Source organism: Aspergillus aculeatinus, assembly GCF_003184765.1.
Source record: "Aspergillus aculeatinus CBS 121060 unplaced genomic scaffold BO66scaffold_50, whole genome shotgun sequence".
Lineage (NCBI taxonomy): Eukaryota > Fungi > Ascomycota > Eurotiomycetes > Eurotiales > Aspergillaceae > Aspergillus > Aspergillus aculeatinus.
In genome coordinates, this window is record NW_020291519.1 from 13,245 (window position 1) to 37,559 (window position 24,315).

The 24,315-nt window shown below is 53.3% G+C and overlaps 7 protein-coding genes across 7 annotated transcripts; 3 read left to right on the forward strand and 4 right to left on the reverse strand.

Annotated features, from left to right (window-relative positions):
- Positions 1 to 187: 187 nt before the first annotated feature.
- Positions 188 to 2,014, reverse strand: BO66DRAFT_180501 (uncharacterized protein). The gene is made up of 2 exons (XM_025642370.1): positions 1,652 to 2,014; positions 188 to 1,499 (listed from the first exon to the last, which is right to left on the reverse strand). Exons 1-2 carry the CDS (start codon positions 1,806 to 1,808, stop codon positions 256 to 258), a joined length of 1,401 nt encoding a protein of 466 aa, XP_025500254.1. The 5' UTR covers positions 1,809 to 2,014; the 3' UTR covers positions 188 to 255.
- Positions 2,015 to 3,118: 1,104 nt separating this feature from the next.
- Positions 3,119 to 5,060, reverse strand: BO66DRAFT_180514 (putative nucleolin protein Nsr1). The gene is made up of 4 exons (XM_025642371.1): positions 4,974 to 5,060; positions 4,222 to 4,888; positions 3,880 to 4,166; positions 3,119 to 3,824 (listed from the first exon to the last, which is right to left on the reverse strand). The coding sequence occupies exons 2-4, from the start codon at positions 4,879 to 4,881 to the stop codon at positions 3,182 to 3,184; spliced, it is 1,590 nt and encodes a 529-aa protein (XP_025500255.1). The 5' UTR covers positions 4,882 to 4,888; positions 4,974 to 5,060; the 3' UTR covers positions 3,119 to 3,181.
- An 848-nt stretch (positions 5,061 to 5,908) lies between these two features.
- On the forward strand, positions 5,909 to 8,039 carry BO66DRAFT_422790 (dolichyl-P-Glc:Man(9)GlcNAc(2)-PP-dolichol alpha-1,3-glucosyltransferase ALG6). Its single transcript, XM_025650073.1, has 3 exons — positions 5,909 to 6,281; positions 6,336 to 6,498; positions 6,550 to 8,039. Exons 1-3 carry the CDS (start codon positions 6,050 to 6,052, stop codon positions 7,919 to 7,921), a joined length of 1,767 nt encoding a protein of 588 aa, XP_025500256.1. The 5' UTR covers positions 5,909 to 6,049; the 3' UTR covers positions 7,922 to 8,039.
- Positions 8,040 to 8,143: 104 nt separating this feature from the next.
- BO66DRAFT_394568 (copper metallochaperone COX17) lies at positions 8,144 to 9,133 on the reverse strand. Its single transcript, XM_025648017.1, has 3 exons — positions 8,928 to 9,133; positions 8,737 to 8,801; positions 8,144 to 8,627 (listed from the first exon to the last, which is right to left on the reverse strand). The coding sequence occupies exons 1-3, from the start codon at positions 8,953 to 8,955 to the stop codon at positions 8,487 to 8,489; spliced, it is 234 nt and encodes a 77-aa protein (XP_025500257.1). The 5' UTR covers positions 8,956 to 9,133; the 3' UTR covers positions 8,144 to 8,486.
- Positions 9,134 to 9,345: 212 nt separating this feature from the next.
- Positions 9,346 to 11,287, forward strand: BO66DRAFT_394569 (GTPase-activating protein RNA1). Its single transcript, XM_025648018.1, has one exon. It carries the CDS (start codon positions 9,563 to 9,565, stop codon positions 10,811 to 10,813), a length of 1,251 nt encoding a protein of 416 aa, XP_025500258.1. The 5' UTR covers positions 9,346 to 9,562; the 3' UTR covers positions 10,814 to 11,287.
- A 655-nt stretch (positions 11,288 to 11,942) lies between these two features.
- BO66DRAFT_431247 (SNG1 family protein) lies at positions 11,943 to 13,620 on the forward strand. Its single transcript, XM_025650571.1, has one exon. It carries the CDS (start codon positions 12,085 to 12,087, stop codon positions 13,555 to 13,557), a length of 1,473 nt encoding a protein of 490 aa, XP_025500259.1. The 5' UTR covers positions 11,943 to 12,084; the 3' UTR covers positions 13,558 to 13,620.
- Positions 13,621 to 14,969: 1,349 nt separating this feature from the next.
- On the reverse strand, positions 14,970 to 18,367 carry BO66DRAFT_394570 (plasma-membrane proton-e). The gene is made up of 3 exons (XM_025648019.1): positions 17,897 to 18,367; positions 17,603 to 17,826; positions 14,970 to 17,537 (listed from the first exon to the last, which is right to left on the reverse strand). The coding sequence occupies exons 1-3, from the start codon at positions 18,291 to 18,293 to the stop codon at positions 15,186 to 15,188; spliced, it is 2,973 nt and encodes a 990-aa protein (XP_025500260.1). The 5' UTR covers positions 18,294 to 18,367; the 3' UTR covers positions 14,970 to 15,185.
- Between the last annotated feature and the right edge of the window lie 5,948 nt (positions 18,368 to 24,315).

Sequence of the window (24,315 nt, forward strand, 5' to 3'; positions counted from 1 at the left end):
GGTATAAACAGTAGAAAGATATCCGATAACACCCAAACTCCTCAAGTCATCACAACATCCACACCTGAATATCAACTTGGGGCAACTTTTTCTCTCGTACCCGTACATTCCGACATATAGACCGTGATGAGATGAGAACCAAACCCAAGGGAGACAGAAAAAGAAAAGTGTGCATTCCGCCGTGTATTAACCAAATATTACCACAGCCCGTCGTCGTGAAGCATATATTCAGATTTGCCAATATGCACGTGGAGATTATGCAATGATGCCTGAGGCGGAGGTTCCTGTTCCCCAGCGGAGTCGTTTCAGACTGCCCCGCACTGCTTCTTGACCGCAGCCGGTGGCTACTCTACCTCCTGATCCGTCGCCCATTGCTCCAATTCCAGTGGTAGCTTCCAGTCGGCCAACTTCGCGGCCCAGTACGTAACCCGCTGAGAAGCTGATGGCGGAGAACAGCACGACAACTCCCGCGCTGATCACCCACGTCATGACCGTCGGGCTAGCTGTGGGAACGGTTTCCACGGTGCTACCTCGCCGAGTCTTCTTGGCTGAATGACTTCGCTCCTTGGATGGACTTGACCGTCTTTTGGCTCGTGGGGGTGCTTGCGGAACGCTCCGCGGAGAGTATGGCGGAGGGGATAGTCCTGAGCGAGGGGACCGGGCTGCTGCTGCTGCGGTGGGATTCGCCCCTGCCATTTCTTCCTCGCAAATATCCCCCATCGCAACCGATTCCGATACCAGGCGGAAAGATGACGGCGCCGGCGCTCGCGAGGGACCTGGCTGGACTGGCTGCGCATCTGACTTGGGGAGGCCTCGAGCTGCCGCAGCGCAGGAAAGTAATGTGGAAAGACTGGCCCGGAGCGCAGCATCGTGATCGGCGTGGTGGGATGGAGAGATCATGTTGTATGGACTGTGCTGGTAGGATGACCTGCGCACAGAGCGGATGCTGGCTTGTGAGTTCCGCCGGGCCCTGATGGCCGTCCGTCGACTGGAATTCGACACCTCACTGGGTTCCGCCTGGTGCCGCCTTTCCATAGGCCTGGTCCATGACGGGTCCTGGGATGCCGGCGGATGAGAAAAGACATTTGGTTGAGGAACAAATGGAGATGAGCTGATGCGCATGCCTAGCGCGGTGGAGTTATCGTCGTCATCTTCGTCTGTAGGGACATCGGACGGCAGCGGGGATGGGCCTGTGGATACCAGAAATGGGTGCGGTCTCTCGGGTGGACGAGTCATATCTTCAGAGCTGCTGAGCACTTGATCGGATTCACTCTCGCTTTCCTCATATTCATCTTGACTGCTACTGTGTTCGCGGGATGAGTAGTCTACTTGAGCTGTGGTGATGGCTGCAAGTTGTTGTAGCCGTCGTCGTCGACTTCGATGATACCGACCGGGATCTTGCTGCTGGACACGGAGACCGGTTGTGATGATATCGTCGTTGGTGCCTGCGGAGGAGAGGGATGAGGATGACGGCTGAGACGAGACCTCGATCCAGGAATCTATATAGTAACGAAGTGAGTACATGATAATGATAATACTGAATATACATCTAAGTGGCGCAAACTGAAGTTGAACATAGGGATATCAAGGTCTTTGCCGAGCATGCAGGGGCAGAGTAGATATCTGGGGAGGCCGTGAGGCGATGACGTACCTTCTGATCTCGTGGGGTCGCGGGCAGCGGGAGAACGTGACTGATGAGGAAGTAGATGATCGCGCGCCGACTGATGAAGGTCTCGCGTCAGTCGACCGGTTAATCGAGGGTCTTCATGTTGCACCTGACCCAGCAAGTCATAGTGATTTGGTTGCATGATGGAAGATGTAATAGGGAGAAAAGGAGGGGCAGTAGCGAGGAACCAGACAAGGTCCAGACCGGCTGCCAGAGGCAAGTTGAATGAGGATATATGGAGGAAGAAAAAAGAAAAGGAGGAAGGAGGGTAGATGTGAGAAATAAGGAAAGGGAAAAGGAAGAGAGAGAAAGAGTGAGAGGTTGAGAAGAAGAAATAAGGAGATGATGATTTAACAGGAGAGAAGAGGAGAAAGAGGAGAGGGATGATGGGATGGGATGGAGGGATGGATTATTGACTGGAAGCGAGATCCACGGGTGATCCTCAGGCCACAGGGACGGCAGGCGGACCGACCAGTGATGGACAGCGATGAGAGGGAGCGGTCAGTCCCAAAGCGCGGGGTTAATGCAGTACCGTATGAGTAAGTAGTGGATGGATGGAATGGATGGATGGAGGGAGGGAGGGAGGGAGTGATGGAGCGGGTGGAGTGGTCGATATAGAGTTGATCTTATCAAATGTGGGACTAGACACTCCAACGATCACCCGTGACATAGGTTGCAAGGAATCAAAAAGACAAGAAATAAGAATGACGGGAAGAAACACACGACTTGCACAAGTCTGTGAAGGAAGAGGAACGAGGAGAGGTATTGCAAACAAGAATGGGAAGGGAAAGGAAGGGAAGGAGAGTGAGTAAAGAGAAGGAGGGAGGGAGGAGGAGGAGGAGGAGGAGGAGGAGGAAAACAGCCAAACAGTCAAGTCAACCCATTCAATCAACGTCGCAAACAGTCAGTCAGCATCAGCACTACAACTGGAAGTACTGGAATATGGAGAATGTAGAATGGAGCCTGGAGGGGAGGGGAGGGGAACACGAGGCAGGCCGCAGACTGTGATTGATCATCCGACCGCGCACCGTGACTGGCCCACTTTGATAGGCCCATCATTGCAGCAGATCTGCCTGATCCACGATGCAGCCCAGCCAGCCAGAAGAGTTGGCAGCAACCAGTTTGCAGTGGACAGTTCAAGGTCGCGCGACGGAGACAAAGCCGACCTCGGAGGGGTTCCCTCCCTGCCGCCTACCAGCTCTCTATCAGACAAAGACCTCCTTCATGCGCAACCACGGTACAACCCGGCAAAGTGGACTTCGTAGCAAACAAACAACAGCTGGAAGATTTGAGCAATGGAGCAACAAGGATTCATTTTGGTCATGGCCATTCATTAAATTGTTCTATCCTAGATATCACACAAACTATGTTACCGAGGGGGTTATCCTGAAAAACTAAGGAAATGCAGCAAGAACTTTTAAAACATCCTCCGTGAAAAGCAAAAGGGAAAAAAAAAAAAAAAGAGCCCAGACAATACCCGGTCAAGGCTTGACAAAGATACACCTACGCAAGCACTTAGAAGGTAACCTTAGTTCCCTTGTACTCGGGGATAGAGCCCTTGCCCTTGTTGAAGCCACCGGCACCACCGCCGCGACCGCCGAAGCCGCCACGGCCACCGCGACCACCACCACGGCCACCGCCGCCACGGCCACCGAAGCCACCACCGCCGCCGCGGCCACCGAAACCGCCACGACCACCACCACGGCCACCGCCGTTGTTGTTCTGACGGGGAGTGCTGAAGTCCAGACGGACGGGACGACCCTCAAGCTCGGCTCCGTTGAGCTCGTTGTAGGCCGCGCGAGCCTCGTCAACGGAAGAGAACTGAACGTAACCGAAGCCCTTGGGCCGGCCAGACTCGGCGTCGGTGGGCAGACGGATGCCGACAATGGTACCCGAAGCGCCGAAGAGCTCACCAACGGAGTCCTCGCTGGCACTGAAGGGAAGGTTACCGATGAACAGGGTGTCGCTCTCGGGGCTGGCCTGGTCGCCGAAGTTGCGGGCACGGTTCTCGGCACGGTCGCGGGGAGCACCCTGGTTGTTGGCGGGACGGCCGGTGGCATAGTCGAGGTTGATGGTACGGCCATCGATCTCAGCGCCCTTCTTGGCCTCGTAGGCCTTAGCAGCATCAGCAGCGTTGGTGAACTCAACGTAACCGAAACTAGGATACATGGTTAGCGACGACCCAAATACCAGAGGTGGAATGGAATGCTTACCCGCGAGAGCGGCCAGTCTCACGCTCAGTCATGATGCGGCAGCCAGAGAGCTCACCGAAGCCCTCGAACTCGCGCTGGAGCCACTCCTCATCGACGTTCCAGGACAGGTTGCCGACGAAGAGGTTGGCAGAGGCACCCTCAGCGGGCTCCTCGACCTTGGTCTTCTTGGGGGTAGCGGCGCTCTCGTCCTCGGCCTTGCGCTTCTTGGACTCCTTGGGAGACTCGTCGCTCTCCTCAGACTCAGAGTCGGAGGAGTCGGAGTCGGAAGAGTCAGAGTCGGAAGATTCCTACGTAATATTAGCATGAGATGATTGTCAAGATCGATTGGTGGGTGATGCGAACCTTCTCAGCCTTCTTCTCGTCCTCAGACTCGGAGTCAGAGTCGCTGTCGCTGTCGCTGGACTCCTTGGTGGCCTTCTTGGGGGCCTCGTCCTCAGAGGAGGAAGAGTCAGAGTCGGACTCGGACTCGGACTCAACCTTCTTCTCAGCCTTCTTAGGGGCCTCCTTCTCGGACTCGGACTCAGAGTCAGAATCCTCAGACTCGGAAGACTCAGAGTCGCTGGACTCCTCCTTCTGGGCAACCTTCTTGGTCTCCTTCTTGGCAGGCTTCTCATCCTCGCTCTCGCTCTCACTCTCGCTGCTGGAGGCATCCTTCATGTCCTCATCGCTGTCAGAGTCAGAGTCGGACTCGGACTCGACCTTCTTAGCAACCTTCTTGGTCTCCTTCTTAGCGGGCTTCTCATCCTCACTCTCGCTGCTAGAGCTAGAGTCGGAGTCCATCTCCTCATCGCTGTCGGACTCGGAGTCGGAGGACTCAGAGGGAGTAGGCTCCTTCTTCTTCTTGGAAGACTTCTTCTCCTTGGTCACAACAGCCTTGGCAATCTGCTTGCTCTTGGACTTGGGGGACTGAGCAGCCTTGCTCACACCGGCATCCTTGACCTTGCTCAAGGCCTTGTCAACGGGCTTCTCACCCTTCTTGGAAACGGACTTGGTCTTAGACATTTTGAATCTGGGGATAGAAAGAATGGTTGGTTAGTGAGAAGAGGTGAGGAAGGCGGATGGGTCGATATATGAGAACCCAGGTGGAGACATACCAGATAAAATTGATCACAAAGAAACTTCTTGTGCGGCAAAAATTTTCTTGAGTCCCACAAATCACCCGATTTGATATAAGAACAGCCCACTGATTGCTTTCGCAAATACCCACAGGTAACCCACAACTGACAGTGTTCAAGCCCACACGAGTAAGACAGGAGAAACGCTACTGTCTATGATATGAAACCCACGGAAGTATCCAACAGATCCCACAGAATAGAACGTAGTATGTTACAACCCACAGCCCTCAAGGTAAAAAGCCCACAGGATGTCTGTTACGGTGTACCTAGTAAGATACAGCTGAGTCAGTCAAGAAGTAGATGGAGGAGAGTCAAACGGTTGTTTGAGTCTCAAAAGAGGAATGAAGAAGATGATAAAAGGGATGAAGAGAAGTGAGAGGATGAAGAGTGAAGGGGGGAGGAGAAGAAAAAGAAGAAAATTTCTACTGCTGGGAGCTCCGATAAGGCGGCCGGGGGGATAAAAAAAAATTCGACTAGTCGCAAAACTGGAGACAGGCAGAAAAAATCAACAGGGGCTACCGCCTGCGCTCCTGGTCTTAGTCGAGGTACTCGGCCCCACCAGCCACACCGCATGCATCGCTGACTAAGCGCGCCTTGCTCCGGTGCCTGTTGGCCTCGGCCCTCGACAGACACAGACAACAAAGGGATACAAGATAATTGGTGATTTGGGGATCCCTTGCAATAGTACGAAAAGAGCTCAATTAGTCTGCTCAGCTTCATGGAACTTGACAGCCTCTGGTAGTTTGAATTAAGAAAATGCCACTTTCCTACTGTCTCTGTAAAATTGCCAAGGTAGCGAGCTACAGTACCTACTGAGTACGGAGGTAATTCCTAGATCCGCCCACCGCCCTCATGGAAGCAACAGAGTGTCATTCCCCGGAGCTGGTCCACTCCCGTCTGTACCACGTACCATCCCGACTACTGCAGTTCTACCTACTCCTGACCTTGCTCTTCCCTCTCTGCGTGCACCGTTATTGCACTTGCACTCCAACACAGACGGATCGCATCGGATCAATGGTCTACTTCTAGACTCACTCTCATCTAAGATTGCGGCAATGGCTCCTCCATCCTCTTATCGCCCGCGGAAGAAGAGAAAGTTCCCCTCGTCATACACGGGCTCCAACAACTCTCTCATTGCCGAGTCAGGCGGCAAGTCGTCTCCCGCCTTTCCTCTGGTTTCATTCCTGTGGTCCGCTCGGGCAGGTGTTTCTCAATGGCTTGTTCTCCCTCTTGTTCTGATGGCTGTCGGCCTATTCCGTTGGGCAGTTAGTCTATGGGGGTATTCTGGTACGTCGCATGAGCGTCTCAAACACATCAATCCCCAAGACTAATGGCGACAAGGCTTCCAGGTACCCCCGATGCACGGTGACTTCGAGGCGCAGCGACACTGGATGGAAATTACCACTCATTTGCCCATGGCAAAGTGGTACTTGTATGATCTACAATACTGGGGACTGGACTATCCTCCTCTGACGGCATATCACAGCTGGCTGCTGGGGAAAATGTAAGTGGCTGGAGGGTCAAAATCACCTTCTCTGTGACTAACTTTATATAGTGGAACTGCCATTGACCCGACCTGGTTCGCTCTTGATAAGTCTCGCGGGCTTGAAGATCCTCTGTTGAAGGTCTTCATGCGCGGTACGGTAGTGGCTTCCGAGTATCTTGTCTTCATCCCGGCCGTGGTCAACTTCCTGCGCCGCTACACTCGGATGCAAAATGTGCCTGTCTGGTCTGCTTCGATTGCGCTTGTCGCAATTCTACTTCAACCCGCGACTATTCTCATCGACCATGGTCATTTCCAGTACAACACGGTGATGCTGGGGCTCGTCGTTGCGAGCTTGGATGCCATCCTGGCGGGACGCATGCTCTGGGCTTGCATCTTCTTCGTGGGCGCCCTCGGCTTCAAGCAGATGGCCCTGTATTATGCCCCCGTCTTGTTCGCCTTCCTCTTGGGCGTGTGCATTTTCCCGAAAATCCGAATCCTCCGCCTTCTTTGCATTGCGCTTGTGACACTCGTGGCATTCGCGGTTCTCTTCGGCCCCTTGATGATCGGCGCGATCGGTGAAAAGGCACGAGAGATCCTGGCTTCGGCTCCGCAGCCTCCTCTTCTGCAGCAGCTTCCGATCGATCTCGATAAGCATTCCGTGCTCTACGCAGTCGCTTTCCAATTGACGCAGATCATTCATCGTGTGTTCCCGTTTGCCCGGGGTCTGTTCGAGGACAAGGTCGCAAATGCTTGGTGCGCTGTCCATACGTTCTACAAGCTTCATCGTTTTGAAGCCAGTCTTCTTCAGCGCATGTCCCTTGGCGCCACCTTGGGTTCGATCTTGATCCCCTGCATCCTTATCTTCCGCCATCCGCGCGCATCACTTCTCCTCCCCGCACTCTCAAGTGTTGCTTGGGGCTTCTTCTTGTTCTCCTTCCAGGTGCACGAGAAGAGCGTGCTGCTTCCCTTGCTCCCGATGACACTGCTCCTGGCTGGAGACGGGGGTCTCAGCAAGGAAACGCGGGCGTGGGTTGGATGGGCCAACATTCTCGGCACGTGGACCATGTACCCTCTGCTCAAGCGCGACGAACTCCGGGTGCCGTATTTCGTCATGACCCTGCTCTGGGCCTACCTGATGGGTCTGCCGCCAACCTCGCTCGAGGCCTATCGTAGCCGGGATTCGTCCGAGGACAGTGCGGAACCTCATGTGCTGACCAAACTAGTGCACATCTGCTTCTACCTTGCCATGATCGCATGGCATGTCGTGGAGGCTTTCGTGCCTCCTCCCTCGGACAAGCCCGACCTGTGGGTGGTATTGAACGTGCTCATCGGAGCCGGCGGGTTTGGCCTGGCCTATCTATGGTGTGTGTGGAAGTTGATCCAGCAGTGCCGGAAGATTGACCAGAAGGTAGCGGAGGAGACTCAGAAGAAGAATCAGTGATCTAAGGTCAACCCATAGAGGCGGTGCCTTCCATATACCATTTGTCATTCTATAGTGATACCCCAATTTCATTTCCGTGGGCTTGCCATGTGCATGGCTCTGTGAGACTAAACATCACCCATACCAGTTGTTGTATAAAAACCAAACAAAGAGCAATGATTTGATTTTACTTGCTACTCTTTCAAGGCAGACACTACGACCTTCACAAATCACTTCCACAACCACAACAAGACATGTACTGCATAAGGGGAGATGATAATAGAACAATCGCCCAAGGAAGAACATTCGAGCAAAGAAAACAAGATCGATCTAATATACAAGACCACAGCAAATCAAAAAACCCCTCGGAGAAAACAAAGCCTCCCACAACCCAAACTCCAGGATATGTTGCATGCGCTCTTTCTCCTTCTATGTAGTGTACTGTACTGTACTGTATCCCCCAAAAAACAAACAATCAAAACAACCCATATGTTATACAATAATCGCAGAGTCGAGGAAGTTCTCCCCACCCCAGAAACATGCCAGCAGAACCCACTCCCTGAACAACAGCCACGGCGGCGGGGTTCTAGACCTTGAACCCATACCCGGCCATGCAGGCCTTGTACTGATCAATCATCGACTTGCATTCCTGGGTGGGATCGTCGGTCTTGGAGAAGAGCATGCAGTCGTCGCGGGCGGTCTTTTCGGTCTTGCAGACGCAGCAGGGCTGTTTGTGTGGGGGTCGGGTTAGCTTTCTCGGTCTTTGGGTCTGCATTTCGAGGAGAAAGGTGCGGTGGTTTTTCGATGGGAGGGAGCGGACGGGTGGTGCGACTGACCTTGGGCTTCTCGGCCGGGGCGGATTCGGTTGGAGCTGCGGCGGCGGCGGCGGGCGCGCTCTCAGCTGTGTTTGCGCAAACGGAGGGATTGGTTAGTTCCAATTGTGTGTTGGGTATGGGGTGAGGAGCTGTGGGAAAGGGAAGATTGATTGAAGAAGAAGGACTGCGGATAGTCGCGGGAATTGACTTACGCTTGGAGGAACCGAACAACCAGGACATACTGAAGAATGAAGGTTCGGGATATATGGGCGCAGAATGAGCGGCTGGATTGAGGAGGGAGTGAAAGAATGCAACGGAGCAAAGAGTGAGTGAGTGAGTGAGTGGGTAGTGGGACAATTGGCAACGATGAGGTTGACTAGCTCATTAACTTAAGCAGACCGAGAACTGCTGATTAATGTGATAGTTGAAGATGATGCGATGGGTTCGGAATGGCGTTGTTGGTCGGTAGGACTTGCCGGAGCGGCGATCGGGGAAAATTTGCGGGCAACTAGCCGGTTGTCAGGGAAGCAGGGGGGAAAAAAGGCGGCGGCGGGCGGGCGGGCGCATCATCACACTGCACTCACTCACTGCATTCTGCATTCTTTTGTTCTTTCCCCTTCTTCCCCTTCAATTTCATTATCTTCCCACACCACACACACACCACAACAACTCCCATCACATTCATTCCTCCCTTTCTTTTCTTTTAAACTTTTTTTACTTACTGGCTTGGACAGTGATCTTGCGCTTCCTTACGTCTGTCTTTCTGACGATCCTTTCCATCTGTACTTCTTGACTGTTGACCTTTTTCAACCCCCTCCCCCTCCCCTGAAATTTAATTTACCCCGCCATGGCCCCTCCTAAGGTCTTTTCGCTTGAGGGCAAAGGTCTCAAGCTGGACACCGCTGAGGACATTGAGACCCATATCAAGCCCTTGTTGGAGAGCACCGACTACACTGAGATTCGCTTTGGTGGAAACACTCTGGGGGTCCCCGCCTGCGAGCGCCTCGCCGCCGTGCTGTCCACCCAAAAGAGCCTCGAGGTCGCCGAGCTGGCCGACATCTTCACCTCGCGTCTGCTGAGCGAGATCCCCGACGCTCTGACCTTTCTCCTGAACGCCCTTCTCGAGATCTCCACTCTCCACACCGTTAACCTGTCCGACAATGCCTTCGGTGCCAACACTCAGAAGCCCCTCGTCGACTTCCTCGCCCGCCACGTGCCCCTCCGCCACCTGATCCTGAACAACAACGGTATGGGCCCCGAGGCCGGCTCCAACATCGCCAAGGCCCTCACCGAACTCGCTGAGCGCAAGGAGGAGGCTCGCAAGGCTGGCAAGGAAGTGTCTCTCCTGGAGAGCATTGTCTGCGGTCGGAACCGCCTGGAGAACGGCAGTATGGCTGCCTGGGCACGTGCCTACGAGGTGCACGCTGCCGGCATGCGCTCCGTGAAGATGACCCAGAACGGCATCCGCCAGGAAGGTATCTCTTTGCTGCTGAAGGAGGGCCTTAGCCACTGTAAGGCTCTGGAGGTCGTCGATCTCCAGGACAACACTTTCACCGTTATGGGTTCGACCGCTCTGGCCGGTGTTCTGGGCAACTGGGCCTCTCTTCGCGAGCTGGGTGTCAGCGACTGCTTGCTCTCGGGCCGTGGCGGTGTCAAGGTTGCCCAGGCCCTGGCTGAGGGTAAGAACGAGAAGGTGCAGACGCTGCGTCTTCAGTACAACGAAATCACGGCCGAGGGTGTCAAGCAGTTTCTCTTCGCGACCAAGTCTGGTCTCCCCGCCCTGCGCCGTATCGAGCTGAACGGTAACATCTTCATGGAGGATGATGACAACGTAACTGAGCTGCGCGAGATCCTCGAGGCTCGCAAGGAAGAGCACGGCTCCGATGAGGACCCTGAGGAGATGTGGGGCGTTGACGAGCTGGACGAGCTTGAGGAGGAGGAGAGCGAGGAGGAAGAAGAGGAGGAGGAGGAAGAAGAAGAGGAGAAGGCCGAGAAGCTTCTCAAGGACACCGATCTCGCTGAGAATGAGAAGGTCGCCCAAAAGGAAGACAAGGATGTCGACCAGCTGGCCAGCCTTCTGGGCAAGACTGGTCTTTAAAGTCGGACAGTTGTTCAGCCTTCCACCTACCCTTCTCGCCCCCCCTACTGACACACTATACACACATCCTCCGTTTTTGTCGCATATCCAACCCATACCAGTCAGTGAATCGGCAGTGACTTTTCCGGTGCCGGGAACCCGACGCATGGCCGTCCCGACTATGACACGGTGCAAATCAGCATCGCCTCGTCATATCCAGCAGGAACTTAGCATGGAGGATCTTATCCTCGACATACCCATCTAGTCGACACGCCTGTTGGAGGTTGCCCGAGCAATCCTCAACCGTGAGGCCTGCCACAGATCACCTGACGCACATCTTGGATAGCATATTGCCCCAACCTTTTCTTGCTTTGATGTTGCCATCACACAGCTTATACCCGTTGGAGAGCATTAGACCTAGACAAGAATTTTAGCACCAGCTAAAAGATTCCACGCGTTATTGCCCTTATGATGTATATAAGAGTTTGATGAATAAGAAGATTATCTGATGCGATCATGTGTTCCACAACGCCAGTATAGATATTGCTTAACCTTCCATCATCCGGACCTGTTCCCCGTTCGGATGTTTCCTTATTCTCCTGATTTCGGCGTATTAGTGCCCCGACTTGTGAGTGCTCCATTTGACTTCTCTGGGGCTGTTCCTCGCTGTTCCTCAGGAAATCCGACACCGGCGTTGCGAGGTCTCAGCTCGAGTATTTCGCCGCTCAAAGCGAACAAACCGCTACCGCCAAGCGTTCTACGATTTGCGTGTTAGAAGGATCAGTAACCGTTTGGTCTCTTTTGAGGCTCCTTCCGAAGCACTCGAAGCAGAAAGCGGTGAGACCTGCCTGGTAGCTGGGTTATTCTGCCACCGCTCCGCATTGACTGAACAGTGCCAAAACACTCCTGTAGATAGGGGTCCACGATCTATTTCCGGAGTATAGCTCATCAAATAGAACTTGAACTAGACCCGGGTACAGGCTGCCCGCTCCTTGGGACTTTCCTTCCAATCACAGGCTGATCTGCATCTATAAACAGGTTAAGGTTGAGGCTCTGACAGGTTTGCCTGCTCGGTCTCTGCATCGGCCTTTCCGCTTAGTCATCGGATGCTCTCTGGTCTCCGCCTTCCGGAACCGAACTATAGCCATCAACGTCGCCCCCCTAACGAGCTTGGCTGAAATGGAATAAATAGTGCCCATGATCTCTCAGGATGAAGAGCTCCCGTGCTTTTAACCTAGCAAGGAACAGCTTGGTGCTGGGGGTTGGACAGCCTGCAACCTGCAGATACGAACATGAGCACTCCGCCGGCGCGGTCCCCTCACCAGGATGACTGGAGACAGCACTGGAAGAGCTTCCTTGGAGCAGTGGGGATGAGCTTTCTGCTCCTACAGCTTCTCTTCCTGGGCAACATGTCCTATCTGTACGGGACGCAGTATCGAGACAGCGAACGAATCCATCAATTGAAGCTCCTGTACGTCGATTTCGACGGCGACATCATCGGCCAATCCGTCCTCGACGCATACGGAGCCTTGCAAGGCGCGACCTTCCCTACTTTGCACCAGGCATCCACCGAGGAATTTTCATCTAGTCAGGATGTGCGCAACGCCGTCTGCCACGGGGACTACTGGGGAGCTATCTACGTCAACGCGGGGGCCACCGCGCGGTTGGTAGCATCACTGTCTGGAGACGCAGACAGCGGCAGCAGCAGCAGCAACACCAACGCAACCACCGCGCTGACCTACATCTGGAACGGAGCACGGTACCCCGCGTTCGCGCAAAGCGCCGTCTACTCCAACCTCCTCACGCTGATCGAAGCGACGCGGTCGACGTACTACGCGCGCAACGCGTCGAACGTCCTCGAAACCCTCCTCGCCTCCTCAGCATCAGCATCAACATCAACCGCACTAACCGCCTTCCTCGACCCCATCACCGCGACGGAACACAACATCAAAGCCACCGCGCAAGGCGGGCGGGTCCTGTACAACACCGTCTCGATCGTCATGCCGATCATCCAGCAGTTCTTCTTCATGATGGCGCTGAACGGGCTGTCGGCGCAGTTCCAGCTGTTCACGCGGCTGACGCCGCGCGCCAACGGCCTGCTGCGGCTGTGCATCTCGGGGTGCTACACCTTCGTGGGCGCCCTGTGCATGGTGGGCTACATCTGGGCCTTCCGCGAGTCGTGGGCCGTCTCGGCCGGCCAGTTCGTGCTCTGCTGGATGGCCGTCTGGCTGTACATGCACATCAACTTCCAGATCGTGGACGTGCTGACCACCTACGTGCCCATGCAGTTCATGCCCTTCTGCATCCTGACCTGGGCGATCCTCAACGTCGCCAGCACGGTCAGCCCCTTCGAGATGCAGCCGGGCTTCTTCCGGTGGGCGTACGCCCTCCCCGCGCACGAGCTGTACCAGGTGCTCGTGCAGATCTGGAGCGACGGGTGCGAGAATCAGTTGCGCACCGCCTTGCCCGTCTTGTTCTCATGGTGGGTCGTCGGGGCGGGGACGGCCATCGTCGCGACGCATCGGAGGTGTCGGGTTGCTGCTGCTGCTGCTGCTGCCGCCGCCGCAGTTGGACGTGAGAAGAGTCTCGAGGGTAGAATGGCGGATGGAAAGGCGGAGTCTGTGCGGACAGGGTCGAGCACGCAGGGGATCTTGCCCAGTCGTGAGACGGAGAGACGGAATACCATTGAGATGGAGCGGTTGGAGAGTGCGGCGTATGGGCCGCGGTATCCCACTCCGATGGTGAATGGGGATGGAGACAGGTAGATATTGGGGGTGTTTCTAGTCTTGAATTGATTTGCGTTAAGTTTGTAGTATCTATCCCTCAACTGACGTGCTTCGAGCTTGCCGAATTGATTGCACATATCGATCCGCATATCCAGCGAGTTTAGCTGAATCGAAAGACAATCGAAGCTATCCCAGCCTCCTGCGGGCACCAAGCGGAGGAATCACATCCTTCAGCGCGAGGGATGCTAACTTAGGTAGTCCTAAATCCTCTACCCAGTCATGATGGTGCACGCACCGCTCTTGAAGTCCTGTCCCTCTTACCCACTCCAATACCGGATATCATCGACACACTGCACACAAGCAAACACCAGGACCTGTGGTCATTCGTCAGTAGCAATCGTTATTCGCATAGGCTGTACGCCGATCCTGAATCCGTCTTGAGGGACCCTGCACCGTTACGTTGCATAGATCTCCTCAGTCGAAGGAGAGTGATCGACTGGTCAAAGCCAGACAGACCGAATGGACAGCGGAGAAAGGCATCGATCACATGATATCCTTCATACATGGAGCTCCAACAACCAACGACCTACCTTGCAGCAAACCACTGTTTCAAAACAGCACTCCCACTGGACCGGCCGGGGGATCTGATCATCTGTCAAGAGCAGAACCCTACACTATACGTAGAGCCATATCCCAAACCTCCCCCTCCTTCAACGCTTCCTTGCTCGACAGAAGCTTCATACAGGCTTCGGCCATTCACGAAGACCACGCGAGCTGCAAAGCTACTAGGTAATCCACATCCAGCCCAAGAACTAAACCCATCAGGATAACTAGGGGGGTGGGGTTTCCAACTTCAGAATGTAGGATACCTCTCCTACCACAACATTAAAAGATCAGTCTACGTACAGTAAGAACCCGTTGCCTGGATCTAGCCATTCATACCACATTCAGAGCCATAGTGTTTTGGTTTCGGGGGCGTTCTTTTGCTGCCACCTTTCATGGGATAAATACTCAAGGTTTGCATGTTTTGTAATGTAGGAAGTTCACACACATTCACACACAGCAGGTATAAGGAAAGAAAGAGAAGAGACGGGCTTGCAGAATGGGCTGAAACTTGGACTCGACCCGAGTAACCGTGACCCCGTACTGAAGCAGCTTGACCACAATAGCTGTGGAATTTGCCCCTGGTGGAAATTGCTCCACCGGGCCGAGAGGACGCTTCTTGGCTGGAACAATTAAGCGCAACCGGTCAAGCTCCGAGTTAACGGCCGGGTAGAAGTGGGCAGACGAAAAAAGAGCTCTTGGCTCGGTTGAGACGATCGGCAATCCGGTCGGAAAAGGTTTTTCTTCGAAGGTTGTTGTGCGGAGAGACGGGAGAGTGGAAGAATTTGTGGAAGAATTTACAAAATTCTACGCGACCAAAGAAAGAGGAAACGAAGTAATGAATAGGTGACCCTTGATTGACTAAATTTACCACTATTAATGACATACATACATGTAAAATAGAAGAGAAATTGGCTCTAGTAAAAGAGACAACAGGTAATAAGAAAAAAAGTCTATAATACGGGGTAAAATGAGCAAGCCGGAGGAGTAGGGTTCCAGCTCATGCATGTATGCGTAGCAAGTGTGAGCCAGCGGGGATGGTATTATGGAGCGCAATCAAGCGTTTACTCCTCCTCCTCAACCTCGGCGCGAGCGCCCAGGACAAAGCGGGACTTGCCGTGCGAGTCCTGCTCGTGCTCAATGGCGAGCTTGGACAGGTGGCCAAGCAGGTTCTCAATCTGGGTGTCGGCGCGGGAGCGGTTCTTGCGGCCAAGGTTGTCCAACCAGGGGACAATGGTAAGGAGGTAGTAGACGACGGCAATGATGACGGTAACACCAATGGAGTAGGCCCAGATGACAACGACGGTAACAATGTCGACGTCGCCGTTGACGGAGAAGTCGGCGCTGTCGTGGGGGTGGGTCTGCTCGAAATCGCCGGAGAGCCAGCCGAAGACACAGAAGAGGGTGGCGAGCACATCGACAACGAAGATGGCACCAACCAGCTGCCACGAGGGCCAGGTCTTACCACCACGAGTGACGAAGATAAGCCAGTTCTCGGTAAGGGCAACCTCAAGGAAGAGGATCTCCTGGGGAGAACCGAAGTTCTGGATGATACCACCGTTGTCAAGGAAGAGGGAGGCACGGATGATCCAGGTGGCGGCAGCAAGCAAGATACCAAGAACAACGGAGATAACCCAGATCTTGGGCAACTGCCACTCGACGGGGCGCTGCTCGAAGTGAGCGTTGTCGTAGGCGACGGCGATGGTAGCCAAATCAGCGAACAGGGCAATGAAGACGATAAGATCAGCACGGATGGTCTCCTCGATGATGATCATGGACGTAACGAGGTAGATCTCAAGGTGGAGACAGAGAGCGATACGGTACTGGATGTAAGCCTTCATACGCTGGAAGATCTGACGGGCAAGCTTGATAGCATCGACAATGGTGCTGAGACCGGGGGCAAGGAAAACGATATCGGCAGCAGCCTGGGCAGCTTCGGTGGAACCCTCGACAGCGATACCACAGTCAGCCTTCTTGAGGGAAGGAGCATCGTTAACACCGTCACCAGTCATGGCAGTCAAGTGACCACGCTGCTGGAGCATCTCGACGACCTGGTACTTGTGCTCGGGGAAGACCTCAGCGAATCCATCAGCCTTCTCGACCAGGTCGTGCTGAGCAGAGCCAGCAAGACCACCGTGGATCAGCTTCTCGGAATCGTAGACCTTGGTGCTCAGGGCAAGCATCTTGCAGGTTTCCTTGGCGATAGCAAGAGCATCACCAGTCAACATCTTAACGGACAGACCAAGGTGCTGGGCCTCAGCAATGGTGTGGGCAGTATCCTCACGAGGGGGGTCGAACATGGGGTACATGCCGAGCAATTGCCAGGGCTCACCCTCCTTCTGGACGGCAACACCAAGGGAACGGAAACCACGGCGAGCGAACTCAGCAGCCTTCTCACGGAACTTATCAGCCTCATCCTCGGAGCACTGAGACATGGCAAGAATGGCCTTAGGAGCACCCTTGGCACAGACGTAGCGGACACCGTCGCAGGTACAGATGGTGGTAATGCGCTTGGAGACGGGGTCGAAGGGAGTGTACTTCTCAGTAACCCAGTTGCGGGCGAGAATCTCACGAGCCTTGGGGTAACGGCGGAGGGTCAGGATGGTGACCTTGTCAATGGGATCCAAGTTCTTGATGTTGTGGTTGGAGGCGATAGCAGCGACAGCCATCATCCAGTTAACATCAACACCCTCATTGACGTAGGGCTCGCGGATGGAAAGCTGGTTGGCGGTAAGGGTACCAGTCTTGTCAGAGCAAAGGATGTCGACACCAGCAAGGGACTCGATGGCAGTGAGCTTCTGGACGATAGCCTTCTGCTCGGCCAGGTAGGCAGCACCGACAGCGAGGGTAGTGGTAGTGACGACGGGGAGACCGACGGGAACACCGATGATCAAGAGAATCAGGGTGTAGTGGAGAAGGTTGTTGTCAGAGTTCTCGGGAGTAGCGATCTTGAGGTGACGGTAGAAACCACCGATCCAGGCAGCGAGAATCCAGAACATGACGAGAACCAGGAGGGAGGTACCGATGTTGTCCATGACAGCCTTGAAGTGACCCTGGTCCTGAGCACCCTGGACGAGAGCAGCAGTCTTACCGACGAAAGACTGCTTGGCGGTAGCGGTGACGATGGCGTAGGCCTTTCCACGCTTGCAACCAGTGGTGTAGTAGCAGGTGTCGGCCATGTACTTGTCGACGGCCAGAGACTCACCAGTGATGGCGGACTGGTCAACGGCGATGAGGGAGACACCGGCACGAGCCTCGATGCCACCATCCTCGTCATCCTCGTCCTCCTTCTCCTTGAGAGTGTCATCGCCAACGGTGGCGAGGTACTCCTTGTAGGTCTCGAAGTTCTCGGGCTTGGAGTAGTCGCAGATAAGACGGATATCAGCAGGGACGATAGTACCCTCCTCAACGACGACCTATAGATTCGAACCAGATTAGTTTGCAGCTCGCAAAATGATTGGAGACTGAGGGGGGACCGTACAATATCACCAGCAACCAGTTCACGGGCAAGGATTTCCTGCTCCTGTCCATCACGGATAACAACAGCCTTCATAGCAATATCACCCTTGAGCGAAGCGACGACATCGGCAGCCTGCTTCTCCTGGTACCAACCGACAACAGCGTTGAGCATAAGAATACCAATAATGACACCAAGATCGATCCAGTCACGAAGACCGGCAGCGAGCAAGACAGCAAGTTCCATAACTATGACGCAGACGCGGATTAGTTTTGAGGCCGTTGAGACGTCAGCGAACGGAATCGATGGACGACTCACCGTAAAGAATAGGACCACGGAAGTAACCAATGAACTGGACGAAGAAGTTGGTCTTCTCAGTGGTCAACTCGTTCCAACCAGTTCTCTTGCGACGGGCATCGATGTCGCTGGAGCGCAGACCGGAGCGCATGTCGGTCTCGAGCCACTCATCGGGGCAGACGAAGCCATCCTCAGCACCATCGGTCTTCTTCTTGAAGAGAGAGAAGCCCTTCTTCTTCTCCTTCTTGCCGGTGCTGAGAGCACCAGCGCTGGAAGTCGAACCACGGCGCTTGCCCTGGGCAGTCGAGATGTAACGGTTCAAAGCAGCATATTCCTCAAGACCTTCACCACCTTCGTTGTTGCGAGAATGGTCACCATTCTCCACGTCGGGAGCATAGGAGATTCTCCGCTCCGCCATTGTTGCTTCTCGGCTCACACAGCCTAGGGACCCAACGATATGAGCAGATGCAAACGAGGAATGACAGGGATGGCAAGAGTCGGATGATCCTATAGAAAAGAAAGAGAAGAGAGGGGGATGGAAGGGAGGGAGAATGTACTCTTTAATATTCTGGGGGAGGGTGGGCTTGCGATTGCACGGGACCAGGACAAACACGTCTTGTTCTCTAAGCTCCAACGGGCGGGCGACCTTCCCTGTGCGTAAGCCCACTTTTTTTTTTTTTTTTTTTTTTGGGTCGAATTTTGCCTTTGCCTTCCTAGATTTTTCTAAATTTTGTCGATTATTTTCCCGGTTCCGTTTTTGTACTAAGTAATTTTATTTTTTCTTGCTTATTTTATTTTTTTTTTCCCTCTCACTTTCGCCTTTCATTTCAATTTTTCTTTACCCTTTTGAATTTAGCCTTCTTGGTTCTAGTTCTTGGCCGGGAACAGCAGCCACTAAGACTACCACTGAGTTGATCGAAAGTTCGCTGTCCCTGGTAAGGTAAGGTTTTTCCCAACTGGGTCTTCTCTCCAATTTCGCCTCACACTCACTCACTTTCCACGCTTAACGGCACGCATCGGTAGGAAGTTGAATGCCGACCGAGGTCATTTCTTCGACAAATTAGCCTACCCAGTCAGTACCAATACCCAGTACCAGTGCCAGTACCAGTACCAGTAGTGCCCTTCTCTTCCATTGCCCTCTCTAGCCTTCTTCTTCTTCTTCTTCACTTCCTTCCCCAGTACCACCAATTGTCAGTACCAGTGGGGAATCAAGTTTGCCCCTTCGAGTCTAGTCCTGGGCGATAGAAACAAAAACTCTGACCTTTACGCCCGTCGTCTATTATCTCTCACGCACGCACTCTATCTCTCTCTTCCCCCCGTGACCGGCAGACCTGTGCCGAGTTTGCCTCCACCCTCCTCCCACTGTTCTGTTCCTATCGCTTCATCCCAGCTTACGTGAAGTCCGAGGGGATAGGTGAATAGTAAACTCTTCTCGGGCTTACCGTCCCAATACCATCCGAGAGTCTCACTTTCCCGCGCTCGCCATACATTTGGCTGGGGTCATCTGGTATGCATATGGTAATAATACTGCCGTATTGAACGGCTCTGCGGGCCAAGGTCGGCCTCGCAGGTACAGACGCGGGCGTAGTAGTAGGATGTGCTTCCCATTGGGCTAGGGTGCGTGGACAGAACAACGCACACACTCAACACACACACAAGAAAAAGGAAATTCCGTACGGGTACGGGCTGTACCGACAGGAACCACCCTCAGCGCAGCCAGCTGAGCCAGCCCTTCTTGCCGCGTGCGGGTTGTTCGTTCTGTACAGTACATACATAGTGTAGTCGTAGTAGTACTACTACTCCAGTGTGGCCCTCGTTAATTTTCCCTCTCTTCCTTGTTGGCTTGTCTTGTCTTTGCTGTTCCCATCTCTACTACTGTCTCTGCGTATGTTTCTCTTTTACTATGCGCGATTTTCTCTCTCTCGTCTCTCTCTAGTCCTCCTCAGTCCGTCACCAGTAAAGGACTAGAGGGGAAACCGCACACGTTTGATGATGGTAATAATTATCATCTCATCGAAATGCTATCTCCTAGGAGCTTACTACTCGCTAGACTACGGTGTATAGCATCAACCGAAATCAGCGTTATGATTGGCATTCACCCTTGAATGTAATAATTAGACCTCTCTCCCTATGCTCTTTTGTGCAGGCCCATGACATCGGGACAAGAAGGGCTCCATAGTCCTGTCGTTCCCTTGCAGCGGGGGATGAAAGTGAAGGACAGAGACATACAGAGAGAGTGTGTGTGTACGGAGCCGTAGAGAGAGACAGGAACACGAAACATACAAAACAAACAACCCGAGTCAGCCAGAACAGCTACAGAAAATGCCCCGGGGGGCGTTTCTTACTACGTATACACCCAAACTACGGAGTACTCATACTACTGTAACAACCACGCTACAGCTGGAAATACCTCCTCCTCCCTCTTCCATTTCTGGGTGGCACTCTAAATACCACGGCACCATACACTGCAGTGACTGCACTCGCTCAGGGCCGTCCTACCCGATCTTGGGAGACCACGAGCTGAAGCCAAACGGGGAACGCAAGGGGGGGCGGTTCCAAGAACTCAGACGATACCAATTCCGGCCATGCAGGGCCAAAACAGCCAAAACAGCCCAAACAATTTACGGTCCGTGAGCTCTAAGTTACCTTCGATGATGATGATGCTCATCTCCCACTTATCATGCCCCCCCCCCTCCGATGAAATTAGATTGACATCATCATGGACAAGTTTGATGAACAATGGTCCCATACCAATGATCCCGCCTGTCTGGCACTCATTCTTCATCATCTTCTTTTCCTTCTGACATCGTCGTTCGTGATGTTTCCGGGGGAGAAGAAAGGGGGGGGTTGTCCAGGTTTGATGATGAAGGCGGAATTGAGTGTCAGGGACAACCACGATTCGAATAATGCACACCCACCGACAACACATGGAGACGGGATTGCATCTCATGTCGACCAACCCATCTCGTTATGTCATCGGGATTATTTAGTTAACTAAGTTATTATGTCTGGCCCATCATTCGTTATCAATGGCTATTACAAGTTCGAATCACCTCGCGTTATCTTCCGACTACGCACCAGTCGGACTTGTCCCCACGCCCCCCCCTCCCTTCCTTCTCCAGGGCTAGCTAGTCTATTGAGTCCACCATCCCACAATCGGCTTTTCCGCTTCCTTCAAGAACGGAGAAGATGCGTACAGCAGCAGGTTTTCTCGTCTCGGTTCCCATCTACTCACACCCTACTGTAGACACTCAGAGAACCAGAAGGCGATCGGCCACCAATCTGCCTGCCTTTCCCTCATCCAACCTAATGATTATGGGAGCGTGTGACGATTGGGGCGTTTTGCTCTCGCTCTCCACTTCATCTCTAAATTGGCATTAACCTCGAACTGCCAATCGTATCCTGCCCGCCCTGATTGAGTTTCATGCAATTCCTTCTTGGTCGTGGGGATGGGGGGGGAAGGGGAACTCGGGGCCCGACCCCATCGTCATCTTGACATGCTAATGGCTGAGATGGTCGGGATACGACTCCGCCCGACCTAATCTAATTATGAGTGTGAGCACTAGAGTATCGATGTAGCTTTGTAGCTCTGGATTCAGCTATGTAGCTATTAATATGTACTTACCACTGTAATCACTACCATTGAGACACCACCGTCGTCATCATCACAGTCTTCTACGATGCTCTCAAGATTATGAGGTACGTAGCAATCTAGTGGCGGAGAGATGATGCCGCCGTCGACCTCACGATCTGACTTAGGTAGTACGGAGACGAGAACCCGAATCTCTTTCCAATCCTTCTGGCAAATAATCTGCTAACTACCATTGGTAGTTAGCACTGGTCAATTGGTAGACTACGAAACAGTGAAACTAAGTCATTGTCCATTATCATCGTAGCAATCGTCATTTTTTGGTCACCCGGTGACTACATCATTGTTGTCGCGTGCGTTGAGTACATCCTGTACACGCACTGGACTACAGGACTACATACACAGGTGTGGGTGCAGGTTGTGGATTACCTATCTGATAGACCTCATTCCAGATTACTGATCGAACACTGGCAAGCTGCCGCCCCTCGGCGCAAAGGTACATACCTAGTGTGTTGTGTATCTCATTTGCCGGTCCGCTATTTCTCTTTTGGGACTTTTGTCCTGATCTCGTACGACGCCCACCTGGTTGACAGGTTGTCTCTCGATTGGAGTACAGAACAGAACATGCATGCATGCATGACCACGACTTGCCTTTTATCGTCTAGATAGTGTAGTTGATATGTGATGGATGTTGAGTGATTGGGTCCAGCCAGCCCAAAAACCCCCGGTCTTGGCCCAGCAGTATACCTACCCTGCCACAACAACAAAATATATACATCCTACATATAACACATCGCAAAGGTCTACACAACAAAGAACGGTTAACAAGGTCAATGGACTACATCAGTCAGCCGGAACGGGTATGTAGAACGAGTAAAAAGCAAATCTCCCCTAGACAACATCATCTACCCAAGATAACCGAAAAGACCGACCGCCATCAGCGACCACAGCAGTGAAGTTTAACCAACCCCCCGACATTTTCCAATTGGAGAGTTGAGATGGGATCCCGTCTGATCGCCTCTTTGCCTTCCTGCATGCATGGCATACTACGGAGAACCGAGACGACATCAACAGCACCACCACCACCACCATCACCACGTAGCCGCCCGCACGGGATGCTTCTCCGCCTCTCATCCCTCGCCCTCGCCCTCGCCCTCGTCCTCCCCCAGATCGTGATGATCGAGGAAACTCTCCAGTTTTTCCAGCGTTGTTCTTTCTTATCGACCGACTGACCGACCAACCAATCGACCGCTTCTCGTGATGTCTAGACCACGGGTCACCAACCGAGTCAATCCCAGTCAAGCAAGGGTGACCCTTTTGGTCCACCGAATGAAAAGCCCATTACATCCATCTAGACCGACCATGAAGATCCCTAACTATGGCTACCGACCTGCCTGACTTGGTCGGAGGCAAGCTTCCCTTCCCCTCGCGCATAAGGCTTGTCTTAGAGTGTTGTGTTGTGGTCCACGGTTTGAGTACTGTACAGTACTGCACATAGTCTTCATGCCAAGCCTCACCCACACTCCCCTACAAGATCAAACCTACTGAGGATAGCTCACGAGATGACTTACTAACAAAGTACCTCTCTTGGCACAACAACCACAATAACCCATCATGGTGATATCAATGCTTGGCTGTTCATCCATCATCGTCTCGCAACACTAACGAAAAACGTACAGCAGTGGCACGGGGAGTAATCGAACGGAGGGATGATCCGGTGCGGCGGTAGATGATCAACTCTGGCGGGGCGCCTCGCCTCACTCACTCACTCAACCTCCCAGAGAGAAACCATCTCTACTCCGCGTCTCTCCCTCGGGGATCGGTGGACGTTGGATCTCGTACATGCACCATAATCGCGCTCGTACGGATTCACTTGGCCTAAATTTCTACCCCGAATCTCTGACTTGCCCCCCCCCTCCCGCAGCGAACTGGAGAATCACCTTATGAAGGTACGGTGGTTGGTCGCTCGCACAGTAAGTTACCTGCCCAGTGGTATACCTAACAAGCTCCATTGGTGAGCTGGAGCTGGATATCACCCGTACCTAGTAACTCCGTACCTTACGGTTCGGTCTTCCCTCCCCGGGCTGAGAGCCCAATACCGTGGAGGTGTGGACACTACCCGGCCTCAGACAGTCTCCGACTCCGTGTGACTCCAACTTAACTCCGTACTTTCTACGGAGTAAGGTAATAATATCCATCATGATTCCCACGAACCCCGGCCCCAGACTGCCGACTCGCCCGAGAGGATGGAACATACCCTACTTCGTAGACTACTAACCTACGTACTGAGTGGAAGGAAAAACCTTGAAGCTACCAGGCTGGAGGTGGGAGGACCCGGACTGCGGAGGACGGCACGCATCACGCATATCAGGGATTGACCAATGAAGGTCCGGAAGATTCACCCCGGTCCGTGATCGGTCGGGGATATATACATCTACCCAAGTTTTACTACCTACACGGTAACTTAAGTGAACGTTAGGTATAGAGTTTACACACATCGTGAGAACAAGACACAACTAAAAACCTCAATGCCTTCATCAATAGCCTCGAATGATAATACTAAGCAAACACGAGGGTCATCCATCCCTTCCGCCTCAGCCGGAAAACCACAGCCGGGCGCAGGTGCCGGTTCAGCTCTCATGGGAAGGGAAAAAAAAAAACAAGAAACACCCAGTAAGCAGCCACGATCACCTACAAAGTGACTCGGTCTTACTGATGATCGCTTCAAGGATCAAGTGTCTCCTCTCCGTCTTTGCTCTTGCTCTGTCGTTCATGGCCAGGCGGGCTGAATTTATCCGAAGGGATCCATGCTCAAAACATAAAACACTTGTACGGAGGACTCAGTAAGGTA

Excerpts from the sequence above, each read along its gene's own strand:
- BO66DRAFT_422790 (XM_025650073.1), top strand. The coding sequence starts at position 6,050 with ATGGCTCCTCCATCCTCTTATCGCCCGCGGAAGAAGAGAAAGTTCCCC. Across the intron at positions 6,282-6,335 it reads TAGTCTATGGGGGTATTCTG|GCTTCCAGGTACCCCCGATG; the intron begins GTACGTCGCATG and ends AATGGCGACAAG. Across the intron at positions 6,499-6,549 it reads AGCTGGCTGCTGGGGAAAAT|TGGAACTGCCATTGACCCGA; the intron begins GTAAGTGGCTGG and ends AACTTTATATAG.
- BO66DRAFT_180514 (XM_025642371.1), bottom strand. The coding sequence starts at position 4,881 with ATGTCTAAGACCAAGTCCGTTTCCAAGAAGGGTGAGAAGCCCGTTGAC. Across the intron at positions 4,167-4,221 it reads ACGAGAAGAAGGCTGAGAAG|GAATCTTCCGACTCTGACTC; the intron begins GTTCGCATCACC and ends AATATTACGTAG. Across the intron at positions 3,825-3,879 it reads GAGACTGGCCGCTCTCGCGG|TTTCGGTTACGTTGAGTTCA; the intron begins GTAAGCATTCCA and ends CATGTATCCTAG.
- BO66DRAFT_394570 (XM_025648019.1), bottom strand. The coding sequence starts at position 18,293 with ATGGCGGAGCGGAGAATCTCCTATGCTCCCGACGTGGAGAATGGTGAC. Across the intron at positions 17,827-17,896 it reads CCGTGGTCCTATTCTTTACG|TTATGGAACTTGCTGTCTTG; the intron begins GTGAGTCGTCCA and ends TCTGCGTCATAG. Across the intron at positions 17,538-17,602 it reads AACTGGTTGCTGGTGATATT|GTCGTCGTTGAGGAGGGTAC; the intron begins GTACGGTCCCCC and ends TCGAATCTATAG.
- BO66DRAFT_394569 (XM_025648018.1), top strand. The coding sequence starts at position 9,563 with ATGGCCCCTCCTAAGGTCTTTTCGCTTGAGGGCAAAGGTCTCAAGCTG.
- BO66DRAFT_394568 (XM_025648017.1), bottom strand. The coding sequence starts at position 8,955 with ATGTCCTGGTTGTTCGGTTCCTCCAAGC. Across the intron at positions 8,802-8,927 it reads GTTGTTCGGTTCCTCCAAGC|CTGAGAGCGCGCCCGCCGCC; the intron begins GTAAGTCAATTC and ends GCGCAAACACAG. Across the intron at positions 8,628-8,736 it reads CCCCGGCCGAGAAGCCCAAG|CCCTGCTGCGTCTGCAAGAC; the intron begins GTCAGTCGCACC and ends CCACACAAACAG.
- BO66DRAFT_180501 (XM_025642370.1), bottom strand. The coding sequence starts at position 1,808 with ATGCAACCAAATCACTATGACTTGCTGGGTCAGGTGCAACATGAAGAC. Across the intron at positions 1,500-1,651 it reads CGACCCCACGAGATCAGAAG|ATTCCTGGATCGAGGTCTCG; the intron begins GTACGTCATCGC and ends GTTACTATATAG.
- BO66DRAFT_431247 (XM_025650571.1), top strand. The coding sequence starts at position 12,085 with ATGAGCACTCCGCCGGCGCGGTCCCCTCACCAGGATGACTGGAGACAG.